The sequence below is a fragment of the Chiloscyllium punctatum genome, chromosome 3 (genome assembly GCF_047496795.1).
Source record: "Chiloscyllium punctatum isolate Juve2018m chromosome 3, sChiPun1.3, whole genome shotgun sequence".
NCBI lineage: Eukaryota > Metazoa > Chordata > Chondrichthyes > Orectolobiformes > Hemiscylliidae > Chiloscyllium > Chiloscyllium punctatum.
This window is the reverse complement of record NC_092741.1, coordinates 117,541,606-117,562,213: the sequence shown is the minus strand read 5'-3', so window position 1 is coordinate 117,562,213 and position 20,608 is coordinate 117,541,606. Positions and strand designations below refer to the sequence as shown.

General features: G+C 41.5%; 1 protein-coding gene across 1 annotated transcript in view; it reads left to right on the top strand.

Moving 5' to 3' along the window:
- The window catches only part of heatr5b (HEAT repeat containing 5B), a 128,376-nt gene that overhangs the window by 91,516 nt on the left and 16,252 nt on the right, over positions 1 to 20,608 (top strand). Inside the window, exons 24-30 of the mRNA XM_072559147.1 lie at positions 5,071 to 5,322; positions 6,610 to 6,791; positions 9,225 to 9,293; positions 11,514 to 11,693; positions 12,644 to 12,878; positions 18,145 to 18,393; positions 18,986 to 19,113. Of these exons, the coding sequence (XP_072415248.1) occupies positions 5,071 to 5,322; positions 6,610 to 6,791; positions 9,225 to 9,293; positions 11,514 to 11,693; positions 12,644 to 12,878; positions 18,145 to 18,393; positions 18,986 to 19,113 (1,295 nt within the window). The remainder of the gene's footprint in view (positions 1 to 5,070; positions 5,323 to 6,609; positions 6,792 to 9,224; positions 9,294 to 11,513; positions 11,694 to 12,643; positions 12,879 to 18,144; positions 18,394 to 18,985; positions 19,114 to 20,608) is intronic.

Here is a 20,608-nt window from a genome sequence, read left to right as displayed (position 1 = left end):
AGCTTGCAGCGCAGATTGAAATTGGCAGGTACGGTGTTGTGGGTGTCACAGAGACTTGGCTGTAAGAGGATCAAGGCTGGGAACTAAATATCCAAGGATATGTGTCCTATTGAAAGGGCAGGCAAATGGGCAGAGGGGGTGGGATACCTTGTCAGTAAGAAATGAAAATAATTCAATAGCAAGTAGTGATATAAAATCTGAGTTGCAGAGCTGCAAAGGCAAAAGGGCTCTGATGGCAGTTGTATACATACTTTCTAGCAGAAGTCAGGATGTTGGAAAGAAAATAATTCAGGAACTGGAAAAGCTATGTAAGAAAGGCAATTTATTAGGGAGTTTAAGGTGAAGGAACCCCTAGGAGGTGGTGACCATAATACAATAAAATTCACACTGCAGATGAGAGGGATTAGATGAAATCAGATGTAACAGTATTACAATTCAGTAAAGGTAGCTACAAAGACATTAAGGAGGAGCTGGTCATAGAGTCATGGAGATGTACAGCACAGAAACAGACCCTTCGGTCCAACCCGTCCACGCCGACCAGATATCCCAACCCAATCTAGTCCCACCTGCCACCCCATGTCTATATCCCTCCAAACTCTTCCTGTTCATATCCATCCGGATGCCCTTTAAACGTTGCAATCGTACCAGCCGCCACCACTTCCTCTGGCAGCACATTCCATACACGTAACACCCTCTGCATGAAAATCTTGCACCTTAAGTCTCTTTTATATCTTTCCCCTCTCACCCTAAACCCAGGCCCTCTAGTTTTGGACTTCCCCACCCCAGGAAAGAGACTTTGTCTATTTATCCTACCCATGCCCCTCATGATTTTGTAAACCCTGATAAGATCACCCCTAGCCCTGATGCTCCAGGGAAAACAGCCCCAGCCTATTCAACCTCTCCCTATAACTCAAATCCTCCAATCCTGGCAGCATCCTTGTAAATCTTTTCTGATCACTTTCAAGTTTCACAACATCCTTCCGATAGGAAGGAGACCAGAATTGCACGCAGTATTCCAAAAGTGGCCTAATCAATGTCCTGTGCAGCTGCAACATGACCTCCCAATTCCTCTACTTAATATTCTGACCAATAAAGGAAAGCATATCAAATGCCTTCTTCACTATCATATCTATCTGCGACTTTCCTTTCAAGGAGCTATGAACCTGCACTCCAAGGTCTCTTTGTTCAGCAACATTCCCAGGATCTTACCATTTAAGTGTATAAGTCCTGCTAAGAATTTGCTCTCCCAGAATGCAGCTCCTTGCATTTATCTAAACTCCATCTGCCACTTCTCAACCCATTGGCCCATCTGATCAAAATCCTGTTGTAATCTGAGGTAACCTTCTTCGCTGTCCACTACATCTCCAATTTTGGTGTCATCTCCAAACTTACTAACTATACCTCTTAAACTCACATTCAATTCATCTATATAAATGACAAAAAGCAGTGGACCCAGCACTGATCCTTATGGAACTCTACTGGTCACAGGCCTCCAGTCTGAAAAACAGCCCTCCACCACCACCACCTTCTGTCTTCTACCTTTGAGCCAGTTCTGTATCCAAATGGCTAGCTCTCCCTGTATTCCATGAGATATAACCTTGCAAACCAGTCTCCTATGGGGAACCTTGTCAAAGGCCTTACTGAAGTCCACATAGATCACATCCACCGCTCTGCCATCATCAATCCTCTTCGTTACTTCAAAAAACTCAATCAGGTTTGTGAGATGTGATTTCCCACGCACAAAGCCATGTTGACTATCCCTAATCAGTCCTTACCTTTCCACATACAAGTACGTCCTATTCCTCAGGGTTCCCTCTGACAACTTGCCCACCACTGACATCAGGCTCACTGGCTTGTCCTTACCACCCTTCTTAAACCAAAGTTGATTTGAAGGGGAGCGAAGCAGGGAAGATGGTGAAACAGCAATGGCAGGAGTTCCTGGGTAATTCAGGAGGTATAGCAAAAATTCATCCCAAGGAAGAATAAACGTTCTAAGGAGAAGACAAGGAAACAGTGAGGTCTCTAGATGCTGGCAATCAGAGTTGAGTGTGTGTTGCTGGAAAAGCACAGCAGGTCCGGCAGCATCTGAGGAGCAGCAAAATCAACATTTTGGGCCAGAGCCCTTTATCAGGAATGAGGCTGGGAACCTCGGGGGGTTAAGAGATAAATGGGAGGGATGTGGGGCTAGGGCGAAGGAGAAGACAAGGTAACTGTGGCTGCCAAGGGAAGTCAGGCACAGCATAAAAGCAAAAGGCAAAGCATACAATGTGGTGAAGGCTAGTGGGAAGCCTTTAAAAACCAGCCGAGGATAACTTAAAAAATGCAATATTGAGGTAGATGATAAATTATGAGGGTAAGCTAGACAGTAATGTAAAAGAACCTTTCAAGAGTTTATTTGGACATATAAAAGGTAAGAGAGAGGCAACAGTGGACATTGGACTGCTGGAAAAAGAGGCTGGAAGTGAGGAACAAAGAAATAGTGGAGGAACTGAATGGGTGCTTTGTATTAGTCTTCACGGTGGAAGACACCAGGTAGCATGCAGTCAGGGGCAGAGGTGTGTGTAGTGACCATCACTAAGGAAAAGATGCTAGGGAAGCTGAAAGTTCTGAAGGTGGATAAATCGCTTGGACCAGATGGACTGTACCCATCAAGATCTGAACAAGATAGCTGAGAAGATTGTGGAGGTACTGATTGTCTTTCAGGAATCACTGGAGTCAGGGAGGTTCCCAGAGGATCGGAAAATGGCCAATGCAATGCCCCGTTTAAGAAGGGAGGCAGAAGACAGGAAATTATAGATGAGTTAGCCTGACCTCTGCTGTTGGTAAGAGTTTAGAGACTCCATTATTAAGGATGAGAGTGCTGAGTACTTGGAAGTGCCTGGTAAAATAGTTAAAAATCACACAACACCAGGTTACAGTCCAACAGGTTTAATTGGAAGCACAGTAGCTTTCGGAGCGACGCTCCTTCATCAAGTGATTGTCACCTGATGAAGGACCGTCGCTTCGAAAGCTAGTGTGCTTCCAATTAAACCTGTTGGACTATAACCTGGTGTTGTGTGATTTTTAACTTTGTACACCCCAGTCCAACACCGGCATCTCCGAATCATGACTAGTAAAATAGGGCAGACTCAGCACAGCTTTGTCAAGAGGTCAAGTCTGACAGATCTGTATAATTCTTTGAGCAAGTAATGAGTAAGTTAGACAAAGAACTAGTGGATGTGATCTGTTTGGATTTCCAGAAGGCCTTTGAAAAGGTGCCTCACAGGCAGCTGTTGAGTAAGAGATGAGCCCATGGTGTTAGGGGCAAGGTACCAGCATGAATAGAGGATTGACTGACTGGCAGAAGGCAGAGAGCGGAGATAAAGGGGTCTTTTTTTGGGATGGTAGCTGGTGACTAGTGGAGTTCTATAAGGGTCAGTTTTGATACCAATCACACTATACATTAACGATCTGTACAAAGGAACTGAGACCATTGTTGTTAGGTTTGTAGATGACGTAAAGATAGGTGGAGGAACAGATAGTGTTGAGAAAGTGGGGAGGCTGCAGAAGGACTTGGACAGGCTAGGAAAGTAGGCAAATAAATGGCAGATGGAATACAGTGTGGGAAAGTGTGAGGTTATGCAGTTTGCTTGAAAGAGTAGAGTTTTAGACTATTATGTAAACGGGGAAAGGCTTCCGAAATCTGAAGCACAAAGGGACTTGTGTCCTAGTTCAGATTCTCTTAAAATTGACATGAGGTTCAATTAGTAGTTAGGAAGGCAAATGAAATATTAGCATTCATTTCAAGAGTGGTTAGATTACAAGAGCAAAGATGTACTACTAAGGCTGTATAAGGCTGGTCAGATTGTATTTGGAATATTGTGAGGAGTTTTGGGCCCAATATATAAGAAAGGAATTGCTGATGTTGGAGGGGACCAGAGGAGGTTTACAGGAATGATTTCAGGGATTAAGGGCTTGTCATATGTGGAGTGATTGAGGACTCTCGGTCTGTACCCGATGGAGTTTCGTAGGATGATGAGGGAATTACAGAAGACGGAGAGGCCTGGATAATGTGGAGGTGGAGAAGATATTTCTTCTGACGTAAGAGCATGGCCTCAGACTGAAGGACAACCCTTTAGAACTTAGATGAAGAGAAATTTCTTCAGCCAGAAGGAGAGGAGTCTGTGTTAGTCATTGCTGCAGAAGGCTGTGGAGGCCAACTCATTGAGAGTATTAAAGACAAAGATAGGTTCTTGATTCATCATGGGGATCAAGGTTTACAGAGAGAAGAGAGGAGAATGGAGTTGAGAAACATATTGGCCATGATCGAATGGTCATGCAGACTCAATGGGTTGCATAGCCTTATTATGTGTCTCATGGAAAATTAAGCTCACAAAACTGCAAGTTTGGTTTTGACAAGAAAGCAGTTTATTATGCAAAGCAAAAAAGAAACAAAATAACCAATAGAAAAGTCAAACTATTTATACATAACACAAGTTTAAAGATTTCAAAGCACGCGGTAAAATACAATCCCATCAAATCCCCTCTCTAACACATCTACAGAGCTTAACTGTAGCTTCAATTTCCAATGTCAAGAATATTATATCACAATTCAAAACTATCTCCCTTGTTTGGAAGCAACTTATCATCCAGCTTCAGCCAAGACTTCTGCAAATCTGAACCCAAAAGGTTTCTTCAAGCTGCGGATATCTTGGATTTCAGGGAAGTGTTAAACCCATGCCCAGCAGCCAGTATGTATAAAGAAAGACACTGCAAATGGCAATATGGTAATGTCCAGATTATATATCTCAATAAATATTGGCCAAGTTGCTGGAAAGAACATTACTTCTCTCCAAAATAATGCTATGATGTGTTTTATATCCTCTTGAAAGGGCAGATGGGACCTCAAATTTAAAATCTCATCTGAAAGATTGTGAATGTCTGTGTGGCACTGGACTGCCAACCTGCATCTTGTGCTTGTTGGAGTGAGGTATATAAATCCTCCATGTTCTGAGGCAGGCTAGAATAAAAGAACATTTTGTTTTTAAAAACTCCATAATCTGATTTAGGATTCTTTTCTTGGCTTCACAGATGCAAGTGCAGTAGATCCATTAGAAGCAATGAAGGATGAGGATGGAGAGAAAAAGGATGAGATGGATGATGACATTATGTTCACCAGCATAGGTGATGATGAGAAATCCAAGCCCTGTGTTGCCCCACGGTGGGCTACCCGTGTGTATGCCGCCGAGTGCCTGTGTCGTATCATCATGCTGTGCAAGAACACAGACGAGACACACTTCGATCTTGCCAAGGCTAGGGTCTTAAGACTGAAGAATCCCAAAAGTAGGTTGTGTGATTATGTTGTAAAAATCCGCCTCGGAACACTTCAACCCCAGGGCATCAATGTGGACTTCAACAGTTTCCTCATTTCCCCTTCCCCCACCTCACCCTAGTTCTAAACTTCCAGCTCAGCACTGTCCCCATGACTTGTCCGGACTTGTCCTACCTGCCTATCTCCTTTTCCACCTATCTACTCCACCCTATCCTCCTTGACCTATCACCTTCAACCCCTCCCCCACTCACCCATTGTACTCTATGCTACTTTCTCCCCACCCCCACCCTCCTCTCAGCTTATCTCTCCACACTTCAGGCTCACTGCCTTTATTCCTGATGAAGGGCTTTTGCCCGAAGTGTCGATTTCGAAGCTCCTTGGATGCTGCCTGAACTGCTGTGGTCGTCCAGCACCACTAATCCAGAATGTGTGATTATGTTGTTGATCAGGAGTTGATGTGCATTCTCAGGAGAGCAAAGTCTCACTCACTTTGCGTGACTTACCAAGTCTGTGGCAAATACAAATAATTCCACAAAGCTGTTGCATAAACTTTAAAGTACTTGTGTTATAATAGTATTTAAGTAATAATGGTACCTATAGTATGGCAGTTCCTTTGTAAACTTGCTTAAATTGCAGTGTTTCAGTTTTGATACCTCAAGACTTAATTATTCCTGAGCTCTCCTAGGTGGCATCCATTTCATAAACTTGAGCCTCTCCTGAACTCTGCCCTTACCCTAACTCCCTCCCAAGTACCATTCAATATCCCCCCCAATGTACAATGGTCTCCATTAGTTCCCAGTGATAAATCTATTTTAAATTTATCGCTCTTGTATAAATTCCTCCATCATCTCCACCCTTTGTCTCTGTAACCTCCATCAAACAAACAACCCTCCATGATCCCAGCACTTCTTCATCTTTAGCTTCTTGTCCATTCCCAATTTTCATTCTCTACAATAATTCACTGTGCCACCAGCATTTGTTTTATTTCTTTGTCCTCCTTTGCCTCTTTGACCAAGTTTTTGATTACATGCCCTTGTATCTCCTTAAATAGCTCAGTGTTAAATTGTGATCGGTATTTTTGCTGTGAAGTTGTTTTACTATGGTAACAGTGTTGTCCAGGTGTAGCCTGATGTAGTATAAAATAAGCAAAACAAAAATTAAACTAAACTATTATCACCAACAGAACAAACAAGTTTAAAACAGCTCCGGTTTTTACAGGGATGAGGTGACTTCTGAGATTGTGCCTATGTTTCCCAGATTGTCAGTCTTTCACTGTCGTCTTTTTCACCATGGTATAGGTGAACTGTTGGTGTTGCATCTTTCTGACCTTATTCGCATGGCCTTCATGGCTGCCACTGACCACAGCAACCAGCTGAGAATGGCTGGCCTTCAGACACTTGAGGACATCATCAAGGAGTTTGCTTCTGTTCCAGAGCCCGAGTTTCCAGGTCACGTGATCTTGGAGCAATATCAGGCAAATGTAAGACTAGCACCATCAGTTAGTGCAAGCTACTAACGTAAGAGTGCTTAATTTGTCTCGGTTATATTATGCATTAACCAGATTAGTGAAGCAATTAACAGAGGTGTTCACATGCACTTGCTCACAACTTTTGTCACCACCTTTATAATGGACATGGCTATGTAAATTCATTGTACTTTAATTACAGCCCCCCATCATGGGAAATTCCCCAAAATTACAGCCCCTCATCATGCCATACTTCCTTGGCAAGGAAGTATATTTGCAATTGTACCAGTTTACATGTTTTATAGCTGTGCATGTGGGGCATTTAAAATAAAATATGAAAATAATATTTAAACTTAAAATGAGAAGTGAGTTATGTTTGTGTACTTAGTTCATATTGTCCACCCTCTTGCATACCTTCTCTAAGAAGAAAAGTTTGGTTTTGATTCCCAATGTGCCATAAAGTCTTACTGCTTTTCCATTGAGTGCAAGCACATTTTAAAGACTTAGAATTTATCCATCAATAAACTCTGTTAACATGATTTGCAGCAGAAAACATAGTAATATTGGTCGAAGATTTTATAATGTGAAATGCAGCTTATTGCAGTGTTCAGTGAGAGACAACAAGGCATCCATAACAATCTTCAGAAAGTGGTTGTTGCTGTTTATAGGCATAGTTCTCTGACTTGGAACCTGCCTGGTTGAGAGTATTTGATATTACAGTTCACTACTGACCACTTTTTGTCCATAATTGATCAACTCTGTGCAGTGCAAGAAATCAAGGTGAGGCTCAGGCCAACTCTTGGGTAAAAGTAGCAGTGAGTAATTCTTGGGGACAGTCCTCCTGCACCATCCCACAGTTATGCCAGATCTCCACTGTAGATTTATATTTGTGGGATGCAAAGTGAAATAATTTTAATTACATACTGAGCTATGCAAGGATATATGTACAACTGGTTCATCAATTCCGAAAGCTTAAACTGAAGCATGCCAAAGGTTTACCCATTCTATGGCCAGTGAAGTAGAATACAGAAGTCATGCATCGATAAGTTTATTTAAAATTTTAGTGAACCTATGCTGGAATACACTGCAGCTTCAGACTGTTCCTGTTATGTACAATTCGTTCATGGGATTTGGGCTTTGCTGGCTGAGCTAAGATTTGTTCCCATTCATTGTTGTCCTTGAGAAGATGGTGGTGAGTTGCATTCTTGAATCGCTGCAGTCTGTTTGGTGTCGGTAGGTTCACAATGCAGTCTGTTTGGTGTCGGTAGGTTCACAATGCAGTCTGTTTGGTGTCGGTAGGTTCACAATGCAGTCTGTTTGGTGTCGGTAGGTTCACAATGCAGTCTGTTTGGTGTCGGTAGGTTCACAATGCAGTCTGTTTGGTGTCGGTAGGTTCACAATGCAGTCTGTTTGGTGTCGGTAGGTTCACAATGCAGTCTGTTTGGTGTCGGTAGGTTCACAATGCAGTCTGTTTGGTGTCGGTAGGTTCACAATGCAGTCTGTTTGGTGTCGGTAGGTTCACAATGCAGTCTGTTTGGTGTCGGTAGGTTCACAATGCAGTCTGTTTGGTGTCGGTAGGTTCACAATGCAGTCTGTTTGGTGTCGGTAGGTTCACAATGCAGTCTGTTTGGTGTCGGTAGGTTCACAATGCTATTAGGGTGGGAGTTCCAGCATTTTCATCCAGTGGCACTGAAGGGACGGCATTGTATTTCCAAGTCAGACTGGGTGGCTGGGAGGGGAACATGCGAGTGATGGTGTTCCCATCACTGCTGTCCTTTTACTTCTAGATGAATGTGGTTGAGGGTTTGGAAGGGTACTATCTTTGGTTTACTGGGAAGCTGCCTGGTGTGAATAAATAAAAATATGAAGCACAATTTTGACAAATTGGGGCTGTTCTCAATCTGGTGATTTGTTTAGCCTGAAGATATGAGATAGAGTAGATCATTAATGATTGAGGAATCTGAAGTGAAAGGGTGTAGTTATTAAGTGTTGATGTGTTAGACCCCAACAACATTAAGGGTGGGAATGTACATGGAGCAATGTCCTCCCATTTGTTACTGTCAGTCACCATGCATGCCTGAATGGAGCAGGACTGTGTTAACATGTTGAGATATCACTTATCTCTACCTATACTAAGGCAGATCCGGTCAGAGGTGGGCATACAACACTCTTGTACTTTGACCGACACCACACTGGGAGAGTAGGATTACTAAAATTACTGAACATCCTCTTGTCGTTAGCCCCATCATTACAAGTGAGTGTATGCTATGGATAAATTATCTGAAAATCCCCAGGCTGTTGTTTCTTGGGTCTTGTTTGTGGGTGGAGAACAAGGAGAGTGATGTTGTTTATGACTTAAGTGTTGTCATTCTGCTAGCAGGATTGCTTATGCTGTAGTAACGGTAACCTGAATTTTCATTATCATGAAGTATATTGATTTCAATTCAGGTTGGAGCAGCCTTGAGACCAGCTTTTTCTCAGGACACTCCATCCGACATTACTGCTAAAGCCTGTCAGGTAATTTATTAGCCACTTTGCAATTCTCAGTAAAGTATTTGATCATTAACACTTCTCTGAATAAAGTGTTAATCCATAAATCGTAAATTTCTGACCATACTCCCCACAATGACCCTCTAATTAAGAATGGCTTGCATTGCGATCATTTTCGGTACAAGGTCAGATTGTGAATGGGGAAAGGCAATGGTCTAATGGTATAATTGTTAAACTATTAATGCCAAGACCCAGGTCATATTCTGGGGATCTTGTTTGAATCCTGCCATAGTAGATGTGAAATTTGAATTAAGAATATAATAATGACCATGAAACAGTATCGATTATTGTAAAAACCCAGCTGGACTAGCCTACATGTAATTTCAGACCCACAGCGATGTGATTTGATTCTTAAATGCCTTCGGGCAATTAGGAATGGCCCACTTCTCGTGAATGAAAGAAAACATTTTAGGCCAAAGCAACCTTTGGTGCACCTAGGCCACTTTTCCTGAATCCCATTTGTTTGCAAGCGTTTGTCTAACTCCCTGTTGAAGCCAGTTGAAGATTTTAGTCCTATATTCTGTGTCAATAAATTGTTTCACAGTAAAATAAGCTCTACCTGCATTTCCCATTTTCTTCATTAATCACAGGAGGAGGCAGTGAACTCCTCAGACATATTATAACATTCAGAAATTCACTGATCTGTGTTGCAATCACATTTGCTTGCCTTTCCCACTTATCCAACAAAAGTCTGTCTCACTCTCAAATCTCCAGCATCCACGTCTTTTTGGGGATTTTAGGGCTTCAGATTTCAGTTACTGTTTGAACATTTTCTCAATTTCAGTCCCGAACAGGGAACTAATTTTAAGATTGGGAAATTCAAAAAGTGGTGTCTCAATCAGAGAAAGTGTCTCAATCAGAGAAAATAGTTTCATTGTATTAACACTTAATTTTTATGATTTAAATACCGCAATGAGGTCATTTTTTAGCCTTCTGAACTTGAGGGAATAGAGCCATGTCTAAGCAATCAATCCTATGTTTAACCCCGAAGCCCTGATATCCCAGATTCTGCAGTTGAGATAAGGGCCAACATGTCGCACCCTTTTCATTACTACTTGTGACGCTGCACTGAATTTTAAGGATTTGTGTATTGGACAAGCATCACTTTTTTCTTCCTCCACGTCACCTAGTCTCCCAGCAGTTGGAAAGTATTCCTGTTTGTCCTTCACAAATTAAAGTTAGATAGCCTTATAGCTTCCTTATACTGAACTCTGTCTGCAGCAGTTTTGCCCACTCTGTAATTTCCTGCTACCATCTACACAGCTTACTTCACAATGTCTGTCAGAGAGTCCTCTGCAAATTAAATACCTAGCTCTGTATTCTTTCATCCAGGTTATTAGTGCATGTTGTGAGAAGCTAAAGCAGAAGAGATGATACCTGGGGAACTTGTCGCATCCCTCGAATCAATCCTCAATCTGGAAACATAACTCAATTTGTTTACATTTCTAATATGTCAAAAGAACTATTACTGGTATCCAATTTGACCAAAATAATCTGAATATTAAATGTTTATCTCTTCATCACTTTTATTATATCCCCTCTCCATTTTCTCTCTGCTCCCATGATATTAATGGAGGGATGAATGCCACCTCCCAGACACATTACTTCCAACTTGTAAACTTGACAAACGTGGATAATTTAAAGCCATCTTCTGATTTTAACAGGCCTCAGAGTAACAGTTGTAAAACTGCCATATTTTGAGTGATCAGTTTATCACCTGTGAATGCAGCAAAAGTTTGCTGTTAAAATCCTTCTCCTGATGTTTCAATCTCTCAGGCCCAGCCTCTCTCCTCCCTATCTCTTATAATCTCACCCAACCATTCTGAATCTCTACACTTCTCTAATATTGGCCTTTGGCACTTTGCTAATTTTAATCACTGTATCTTGTGCAGCCATTGCCAAGGTCCTAAGCTCTGGGATTCCTTCCCTTAAGGTTTCTGCCTGCCTCCCCCCTCCTCCTCCAAGGCAGTTCTTAAAATGTATCTCTTTGATCATGTCTTTGGTCATCTCCCTAATATTTCCTTATGATTTGGTGTCAAATTTTGATTGATATTACTTCTGTGAAATGTCTCCAAATGTCGAAGGCACTATATAAACACTGTTTGTTATTTTTAAAAGCTGTTGATGAGTAAAATTGTCTTCACTACTTTTACACTGGAATTAGATTTTTGTTATTACTTGATGCAGGTTTGCAGCGCTTGGATTGGAAGTGGAGTGGTTAGTGACCTAAATGATCTACGCCGAGTACACAATTTATTGGTATCATCTTTAGACAAAGTGCAATCTGGAAAGGGCTCCCTGAGTCAACTGTACAGTGAGAGTGCTATAACAATGGAGAAGTTGGCTGTGCTTAAAGCTTGGGCAGAGGTAAGCTTGCAGGGGTGAGTGTAGAAAAGAAATCAAAACACTATAGTCTGCAAAAGAAATATCCAAGTGAAAACATTACTCCTTCCTAACCTGTCAATTGTTTATGCTGGGTCCCATGGGTATAATACCTTGTCCATTTAGCTTCAGCAGTTAGTCATTTGATTGTGGAGTGCTTGTCTGTCAAGGGGCAATCCTGCTGGGAACAAAAACTTGTTTTCCATTAAAAGTGAACACACAGCTACAAGGAGCTGGAGGACTGGCTGAATTTGTTAAATGGCACAACCTAATAATAGAATGCATTTCTATCTTTCTAAACTTGTTTTGGAATTGTCTGTTCCATTAACTGTGACTTCGGTACTTGAGCTTAAAACATATTGGAATGTTCACTGTAATGGCTGCTTAACTCATGAGCTTTGTTTCATTGTTACAGGGATTATAAATATCAATCAGATCTTTTACTGTGACAGATAGCAATGACATTTATACTTACACTATAAATGGGTTGTTTTGATAGCTAAGTATTAATAAACTCACCTCTGCATCCAGATCAATCTTAGTGACAGTTTCTGTATTTCTTGTTGTAAAGTCATTTTGGTAGTCTTGTAATCCCAGCAGAGTGGGAAGTTTGGGTTAGTGAATTGACAGGGTCAGTTGTTATCCTGACCCTGTCCTGTGCACTTAAAATGCAACTGCACACTGGGAGCTTCATATTATACTTGATACCATCCTAAGAGGTAAGAAGCTCAACAACAATCCATCCACCTACATATCTTTTTCCCCAATCCCAATATTTTTAACTTTTAGACTTAACTTGGAAGAATAATTTCCCTTTTCTATGTGCTGAGTTCAAGAATTGTCATGTCAATTAAAATTGAATAAAAGAGTTAGTAGTCTTAGAAACATCATTTCCTTATTTGACTTAGCCCAATGCTTGCCTACCATCTCTTCAGGTCTATGTTGTAGCCATGAAAACCAAGAAGGAAGCAGAAGCCAAGCCAGTGACAGCTATGAAGAATAAGGAAGAGGACAATGGTTTCGATGCCATGGATGAGCTCCCTCCAGATAGCTTGATTACATTGGTTGAGCCAGAGCTGCCTATTCTAAGTCGCCTCTGGCTTGCAGCACTGAAGGACTATGCCCTTTTAACTCTGCCACCTGAATTTGCCAGCCAGTTGCCATCTGATGGTGAGAAGTGTTGTGCTTTTACCTGAGCCCTGCTTTAGTTCTGTTAAGTTTTACTGTTTTATTAACACTCTCCTTCAGATCTAGTTTTGCATATGCTATGGATTTTAGCCCGTAATCAATGCTAATAAGTTCAAACAAGTCCATGGTCCTGCCTCTTCATTTTTCTATGACCATCTCCTTTAGAACTCTGAGATCTCCGTGCTCCTCCAATTTTGGGTCCGATTTTTAATCGCTCCATGATTGCTGACTGTGTCTTTAGCAGCCAAAGGTACAAGCTCTGAATCGCTCATCCTTTTCCTATCTTTACTGTTGACTGTTCCTTAAAACATCCTTTAAAATATACTACTTCTCCTAACATTTTATTCTTTATCAGACAAATCTTGTCTGATAACACTTCAGCATCATGGCATGTTTGACTACATTAAAAATGCTACATAAATGCAATTTGTTATTCATTTTTCACATTTTGGTTGTAACAGGGCATTGTTTGGTTTCTCTGTTTAACGTACGGAGTCTACAGCCCAAAACATTGACTCTCCTGCTCCTCGGATACTGCCTGACCTGCTGTGTTTTTCCAGCACCACCCTTTTCGACTCTGACCCTCCAGCATCTGCAGTCCTCACTTTCTGATGGTACAGAGTCCACATTCTGCTGTTGCCCTATTATTGCCAGGCCCAGTTAATGCACAATGGCAAGTTGCCATGCAGCTACTGCAGTCTTGTGAACTTTGTATAGTTACATCATCTTATCAGTGAAACTTTGTCAATCAAAGGTTCCAGTTTTACCACATAATCTGTCCACCACTCTATTGCTTAGCAACCTCATTGGCTGTGATGGGGTTTTCCAGGACTTATTGGCAGCAAATTAAGTAACTGGTTTCCTCATCTCAAACTTAGAAACTTCTGCGGCGAACCATGTGTGGCTTCAAAAATATGTCCAGAATATAGATAAATGTGATGAAATGATAAGATTCTGTTTATTGAATCAAAGAGAACACAAGCTTGTCACCTGTCTAGTGAAGTTAGAACAAAAGGTGAAGAATGTTTTGGCCTTTTACTGTGTTTGTCAGATTTAATGAATGTACAAGTCATCCAATAACTTGTGGCATATGCTATATATCCTGTGAATTGTGAATCACCACAAACCACTAAGTGTACTGCGCCATTCCATCAACTTGAAGTCAGCATCTTGTCCTCACTTCCCCTATCAGTTTTATGAAATTGCCACATTTGCATCTTAATTACCCATTAATCTTGCCACAAAGTTAATTGAAAGCTTTTTATTGTGTGATACATTGATTGGCAGTCAGTGACATTTATCTGGCCCAGAACTTTAATTGGGACCTAAGGGGCAACTTTTTGGCGCAAAGGATGGCTTTTGTATAGCACGAGCTGCTGGAGGAAGTGGTGGAGGCTGGTACAGTTACAGCAATTAAAAGGTATCTCGATGGGTATATGAATAGGAAAATGGTACAAGTACTGGCAAATGGGACTAGATTAAATTGGGATATCTGGTCAGCATGGATGTATTGGACTGAAGGATCTGTTTCCATGCTGTACACCTCTATGACTCTATGACTAATTATATGTATGAGTTTCATTCCTCAATTGTGAATTTTTTGAAAAAGCTTAAAAATGTTTATTTTCTTTTCTGCCTCCCTTTCCTAATCCGATTTTTGTTCCTGTTTATTTCTCTGTACCTGATTTGACTTTAATTTGTGACCCACCCCACCTCAGTCCTTTCTCCATTTATAAAGGATAAAGGAGATAAACCACCAAGTTTATCAAGTCTCCTGATACCTTCACCACACTGTTACCAACTTGTACTTCCATCAACTTTGTGGGAAAAAAATTTTGAAGTCTAAACTTGCACAAACAACACTATTGAAAAGACTGGCTAAATGCAGGTTGCTAATTTAAAAGATTTTTTATGTTATCACTGACAAAGCCATGAGTCATAGAGATGCACAGCATGGAGAGAGATCCATCAGGCCCACTTGTCCCTGTTTGGCCAGATATCCTAAATTAGTCTACTCCCATTTGCAAGCACTTGGCCCACATCCCTCTAAACCCTTCCTGTACATGTACCCATCCAGATTCCTTTTAAATCTTGTAATACCTCCCTCACTTCCTCTGGCAACTCATTTCATAAATGCACCATCCTTTGTGAGAAAAAGTTGCTCCAGAGGTCCCTTTTAAATCTCTTCTCCCCCCCCACCCCCACCCTAAATCTAAGCTCTCTGGTTCTGGTCTCCCCCACCCCAGTGAAAAGACCCTGTCTATTTACCCTATCCACACCCCTCATGATTTTATAAACCACTATAAGGTCACCCCTCAGCCACAGCCTCCGACACTCCAGGGAAAACAGCCCCAGCCTGTTCAGTCTCTCACTCAAGCTCAAATCCTCCAACCCTGGCAACATCCTTGTAAATCTTTTCTGAACCCTTTCAAGTTTCACAACATCCTTCTGATAAGGAGGAGATTATAATTGCATGCAATATTCCAATAGTGGCCTAAACAGTGTCCTGTACAGCTGCAACATGACCTCCCAACTACTATACTCAATGCACTGACCAATAAATGAAAGCATATTAAATGCCTCCTTCACTATCCTATCTACCTGAGACTCCACTTTCAAGGAAATATTGAACCTGCACACCAAGGTCTTTGTTCAGCAACAGTCCCCAGAACCTTACCATTAAGTGTATAAGTCCTGCCCTGATTTGCCCTTCCAAAATGCAGCATCTCACATTTATCTGAATTAAACTCCATCTGCCACTCCTTGGCCCACTGGCCCATGTGATCAACGTACCATTGCACTGTGAGGTAACCTTCTTCACTGTTCACTACACCTTCAATTTTGGTGTCATGTGCAAGCTTACTAACTATACCTCTTACACTCACATCCAAATCATTTATATAAATGATGAAATGCAGTGCATCCAACACCGATCCTTGTGGCACACCACTTGTCACAGGCTTCCAGTCTGAAAAGCCACACTCCACCGCTACCCTCTGTCTTCTATCATCAAGAACAGGTCGTTCTTCCTGTATTTTATGTAATCTAACCTTGCTAAACGGTCTACCATGAGGGGCCCTGTCGAATGCCTAACTGAAGTCCATATAGGTCACGTCCACTGCTATTCCCTCATCAATCCGCTTCATTACTATTTCGAAAAACTAAGTCAAATTTGTGAGACATGATTTCCCCCACACACAGCCATGTTGACTATCCCTAATCAGTCCTTGCCTATCCAAATACATGTAAATCCTGTCTGTCAGGATTCCCTCCAAGAACTTTCCCACTACCGATGTCAGGCTCACTGTTCTATAGTTCCCTGGCTTTTCCTTCCCACCTTTCTTAAATAGTAGCACCATATTAGCCAACCTCCAGTCTTTGGTTCAATGTAAATAGTCCATGCAGAATAGAAGACCTACTGTCCCCCATGACGACATTAAATCATGCCGGATTGAATCTACATTTCTGGCTTCCATTCCTGTATCAAGGACCTCCATTTAAAGGTGCAAAAACAAAAATTGCTGGAAAAACTTTGCAGGTCTGGCAGCATTTATGGAGAGAAAACAGAGTTAATGTTTCGGGCCTAGTGACCCTTCCTCAGAACCATTTAAAGGTTTTCTCACTTTGTGCAAAATTTTCTTTTGAAAGGCTTTTCAAATTTTCCATCAACCTCCAGATTTGTGGCTGTGAGAAAACTTTCAGATAAGATCCTCATTGCAGAATATCAGCCTGTGATATTATGTGATAGATATGGCTGTAATGGTGCTGCACCTGAAAACAAGTGTATCCCGCAGAACCCCAATTGAAAACCTTTATGTAAATCCTTAAATTAGTTTTGGTTTTTCATTTGAACCAGAGTGAGTCCTAAAATTCCTGAAGTTCCTGCATTTGGGGCAAAATAATTGATCTATCTGAAAATATGGGTCAAAAGTCAAGATGTTGCCCCTTCCTTTATGTATTTTCAAAATGGATGAGATGTGTAAGTGAGCTTTCCTTGCTTTTATCTTCTGTTGTGGTAACTGAAAGAAGTATTTGCTTTTTTTTTTGTGAAGATATTCACACCCTCAAGATCTCCCAAAAAATCTTGCAACTGATGAACTGATTTTTTTCTGCCTTGCATTATCCTTTTTAATATGGAAAATTCTGCAGTCCATTTCTCCACAACAAGATCTCACAAAGAGCAATAAGATCATGATCTGATGACCTAACTCAGATGCAAGAGAACAGAGTCTAGATTAGAGTGGGTGCTGGAAAAGCACAACAGGTCAGGCAGCATCCGTGAAGCAAGAAAATCGACGTTTCGGGCAAAAGCCCTTCATCAGGAATGAAGGCAGGGAGCATCGAGGGAGGGGTGGGGCTGGGGGGGGGTGGGGGAAGGTAACCAAGAGTACAATAGGTGGATGGAGATGGAGATGAAGATGATGGTGGAGAAGATAGGTGGGAAGGAAGATAGGCAGGTAGGACTGAGACATGGCTGACCCCCAATGGGGGTCATGACACGTAGGAATTCTTACTGATTTGAGTTTCATTATTCCTGCCTCTCTCTCTGGTAGACTTAAAAGCCTAGGGAATCCAGGTTTTAATTATCAAGCAATAAATAGCTGTTGATTCAAAGCAAATTGAAAATTAGGCTTTTTTAATTTAATGCGTAACAATTTTTGGGATTTCCTGCTGTCCCAATTGGCAAAGCGAAATGTGAGACAAAGTTATGTCAAGTTGAAGATTTGTACTTTAGTCCATTCCTGGGGAGGTCTCTGGAATTTCTGGTCCACAGTTTGGGTTAAAAGTTGAAGCTCCGACCATAGAGTTGTCCAGCACAGAAGGAAGGCATTCAGCACACCATATCCAAACCAGTTCTTTGTAGCAGTTATCCAGTTCTTCCATACTCAGAGCCCTACAAATCCACTCTAGAATGTATCCAAATCTGCAGCTAATTGTGGTGCATAAGTTAATGCTGTTATTGAATTGGAAATGATTGTATATTTCTGCTTCCGGATTTTAATCACTCCACCATTTACGCCGTGAATTTGGGAATTGCTTTAGATGTCTCAACTTCTCTTGCTCTACATTTTTGACCAAGCTGTAGATCACCTCTCCTCATTCCTCTCTCCTTCTTGGTATGAAATTCTGTTTGATTATGACTTTCTTTGAAGAGTCCTTGGATTGGATTGGTTTGAAGGCATCATATGATTGAAGGTTTCTCTGAAATTTGTTGAATGTTTTGGTTTATTAGTGTACTTTGTTACAGGAGGTGCCTTCTATACGCCTGAAACAATTGACAGTGCCCGTCTACACTACCGTGCTTCCTGGGCTCCCATCTTACATGCAGTGGCACTTTGGTTGAACAGCACAGGATTTTCTGTTCCGTGTGAGCTGACGACCCTGCCAGTTCAAAGTGGGCACAAGAATCAATCGGGCACCTTTCTAGCTCAGGCATCTGGAACTTCAACCAAAACTCTGCAGGAGATTAACACAGACAGATTACAACTTATTTTTGGTAAGTCAATGCTTTCAGGCTGATGCAAGTTTTCACATCAGATCAAAAGCTTCTGTACATTTAGAAATAATCTTCAAATGATACAACATAGAAAGAGACCATGTAGTTAATTGTGTTTATGGCAACTCTTTGGTGGGGTTATCCAATTAATCCCGCTAGCCCTGCATTTTATCCTTGACACTGCAATTTTCTTCAACTTCAGTCATCTATTAAATGTGCTTTCATGTCTCTTATAGATTGTGTTTTTGGAATGGTAATAATTTGCTGTGTAAAATAAATCCACCTCTTCTCCCCAACCTGGGCCAATTAACATGAAGTGATATGTTATTTATACACAATCATGCCAGTAGAAAAAAAATTCTCATCTATCCTGCCAAATCACTTCAACTTTAGTACCTCCATCGAAGTTCACTATAACTTTCTCTGCTCGAAGGAGACCAATCCCAGCTTTTTGTGACTGCCCCTGCACTGTAGTCTCTCAACGCCGGTGGTATTGTAAATTCTCTGCATCCTTGCCATGATCACAATTTGAACATTTTCCTCCATTTAAGAAAACTGAGCCTGAAAGAGGGGATTTGGTTCTTATTTGCAGGTATCAGTATTGAGTTCCTGTGCTCTCCTCGACCTGAAAATCCCCTCGAGCATGTAACATCCTGCCTGAAGGCGCTTCATACTTTACTGGACTCCCCTTGTGCTAGAACATACATCGGAGAAGATCAGGTACAGTGCTAAAGCACAACTTACTATTGTTATGATTCCGGCTGATGATGCTATGGGACAATACTTCTCATCCCAGTCGGGTCACTTCCGAACTGTGCTAAAAGCTTTCAATGTCCGGGTTTCCTAAGCCAAAATCAATTCTTGATTATTCAAAACTAAAACCCAGCTATTAACTTTTAATGTTTACCCTATCTACCATAAACAGCTACAGTTTTCAAAAAAAGGTCCATTAACGCATCCCAGGGGTTCTAAGTCACCTGTTCTCTGAAACATACTGGATTATGTTACTAATGGACTGTTTGATTTTTTTTTTAGAAGTCCCTACACAAAAAAAAACTAATATACACATGTCACTATTGTGGGCACGTTGTTGGAGGGAATCCAGAGGGACAGGATGTACATGTATTTGGAAAGGCAAGGACTGATTCGGGATAGTCAACTTGGCTTTGTGCGTGGGAAATCATGTCTCTCAAACTTGATTGGGTTTTTTGATGAAGTAACAAAGAAGATTGAGGGCAGAGCAGTAGATGTAATCTATATGGACTTCAGTAAGGCGTTCGACAAGGTTCCCCATGGGAGACTGATTAGCAAGGTTAGATCTCATGGAATACACGGAGAACTAGCCATTTGGATACAGAACTGGCTCAAAGGTAGAAGACAGAGGGTGGTGGTAGAGGGTTGTTTTTCAGACTGGAGGCCTGTGACCAGTGGAGTGCCACAAGGATCGGTGCTGGGCCCTCTACTTTTTGTCATTTACATAAATGATTTGGATGCGAGCATAAGAGGTAAGTTTGCAGATGACACCAAAATTGGGTAGAGGAGTTGGGAGGTCATGTTGCGGCTGTACAGGACATTGGTTAGGCCACTGTTGGAATATTACATGCAATTCTGGTCTCCTTCCTATCGGAAAGATGTTGTGAAACTTGAAAGGGTTCAGAAAAGATTTACAAGGATGTTGCCACGGTTGGAGGATCTGAGCTACAGGGAGAGGCTGAACGGGCTGGGGCTGTTTTCCCTGGAGCGTCGGAGGCTGAGGGGTGACCTTATAGAGGTTTAGAAAATTGAGGGCCATGGATAGGATAAATAGGCAAAGTCTTTTCCCTGGGGTCGGGGAGTCCAGAACTAGAGAGCATAGGTTTAGGGTGAGAGGGGAAAGATATAAAAGAGACCTAAGGGGCAACTTTTTCACGCAGAGGGTGGTACGTATATGGAATGAGCTGCCAGAGGATGTGGTGGAGACTGGTACAATTGCAGCATTTAAGAGGCATTTGGATGGGTATATGAATAGGAAGGGTTTGGAGGGATATGGGCCGGGTGCTAGCAGGTGGGACTAGTTTGGGTTGGGATATCTGGTCAGCATGTTTCCATGCTGTACATCTCTATGACTCTATGACTATTTCTAAATCCTGTCTCTCAAAATAAAATATAAGGTATCTGATGATCACAATACTATCAACTCTCTAAGTTACTAATTGTTTTATGGAAGATGTTTCAT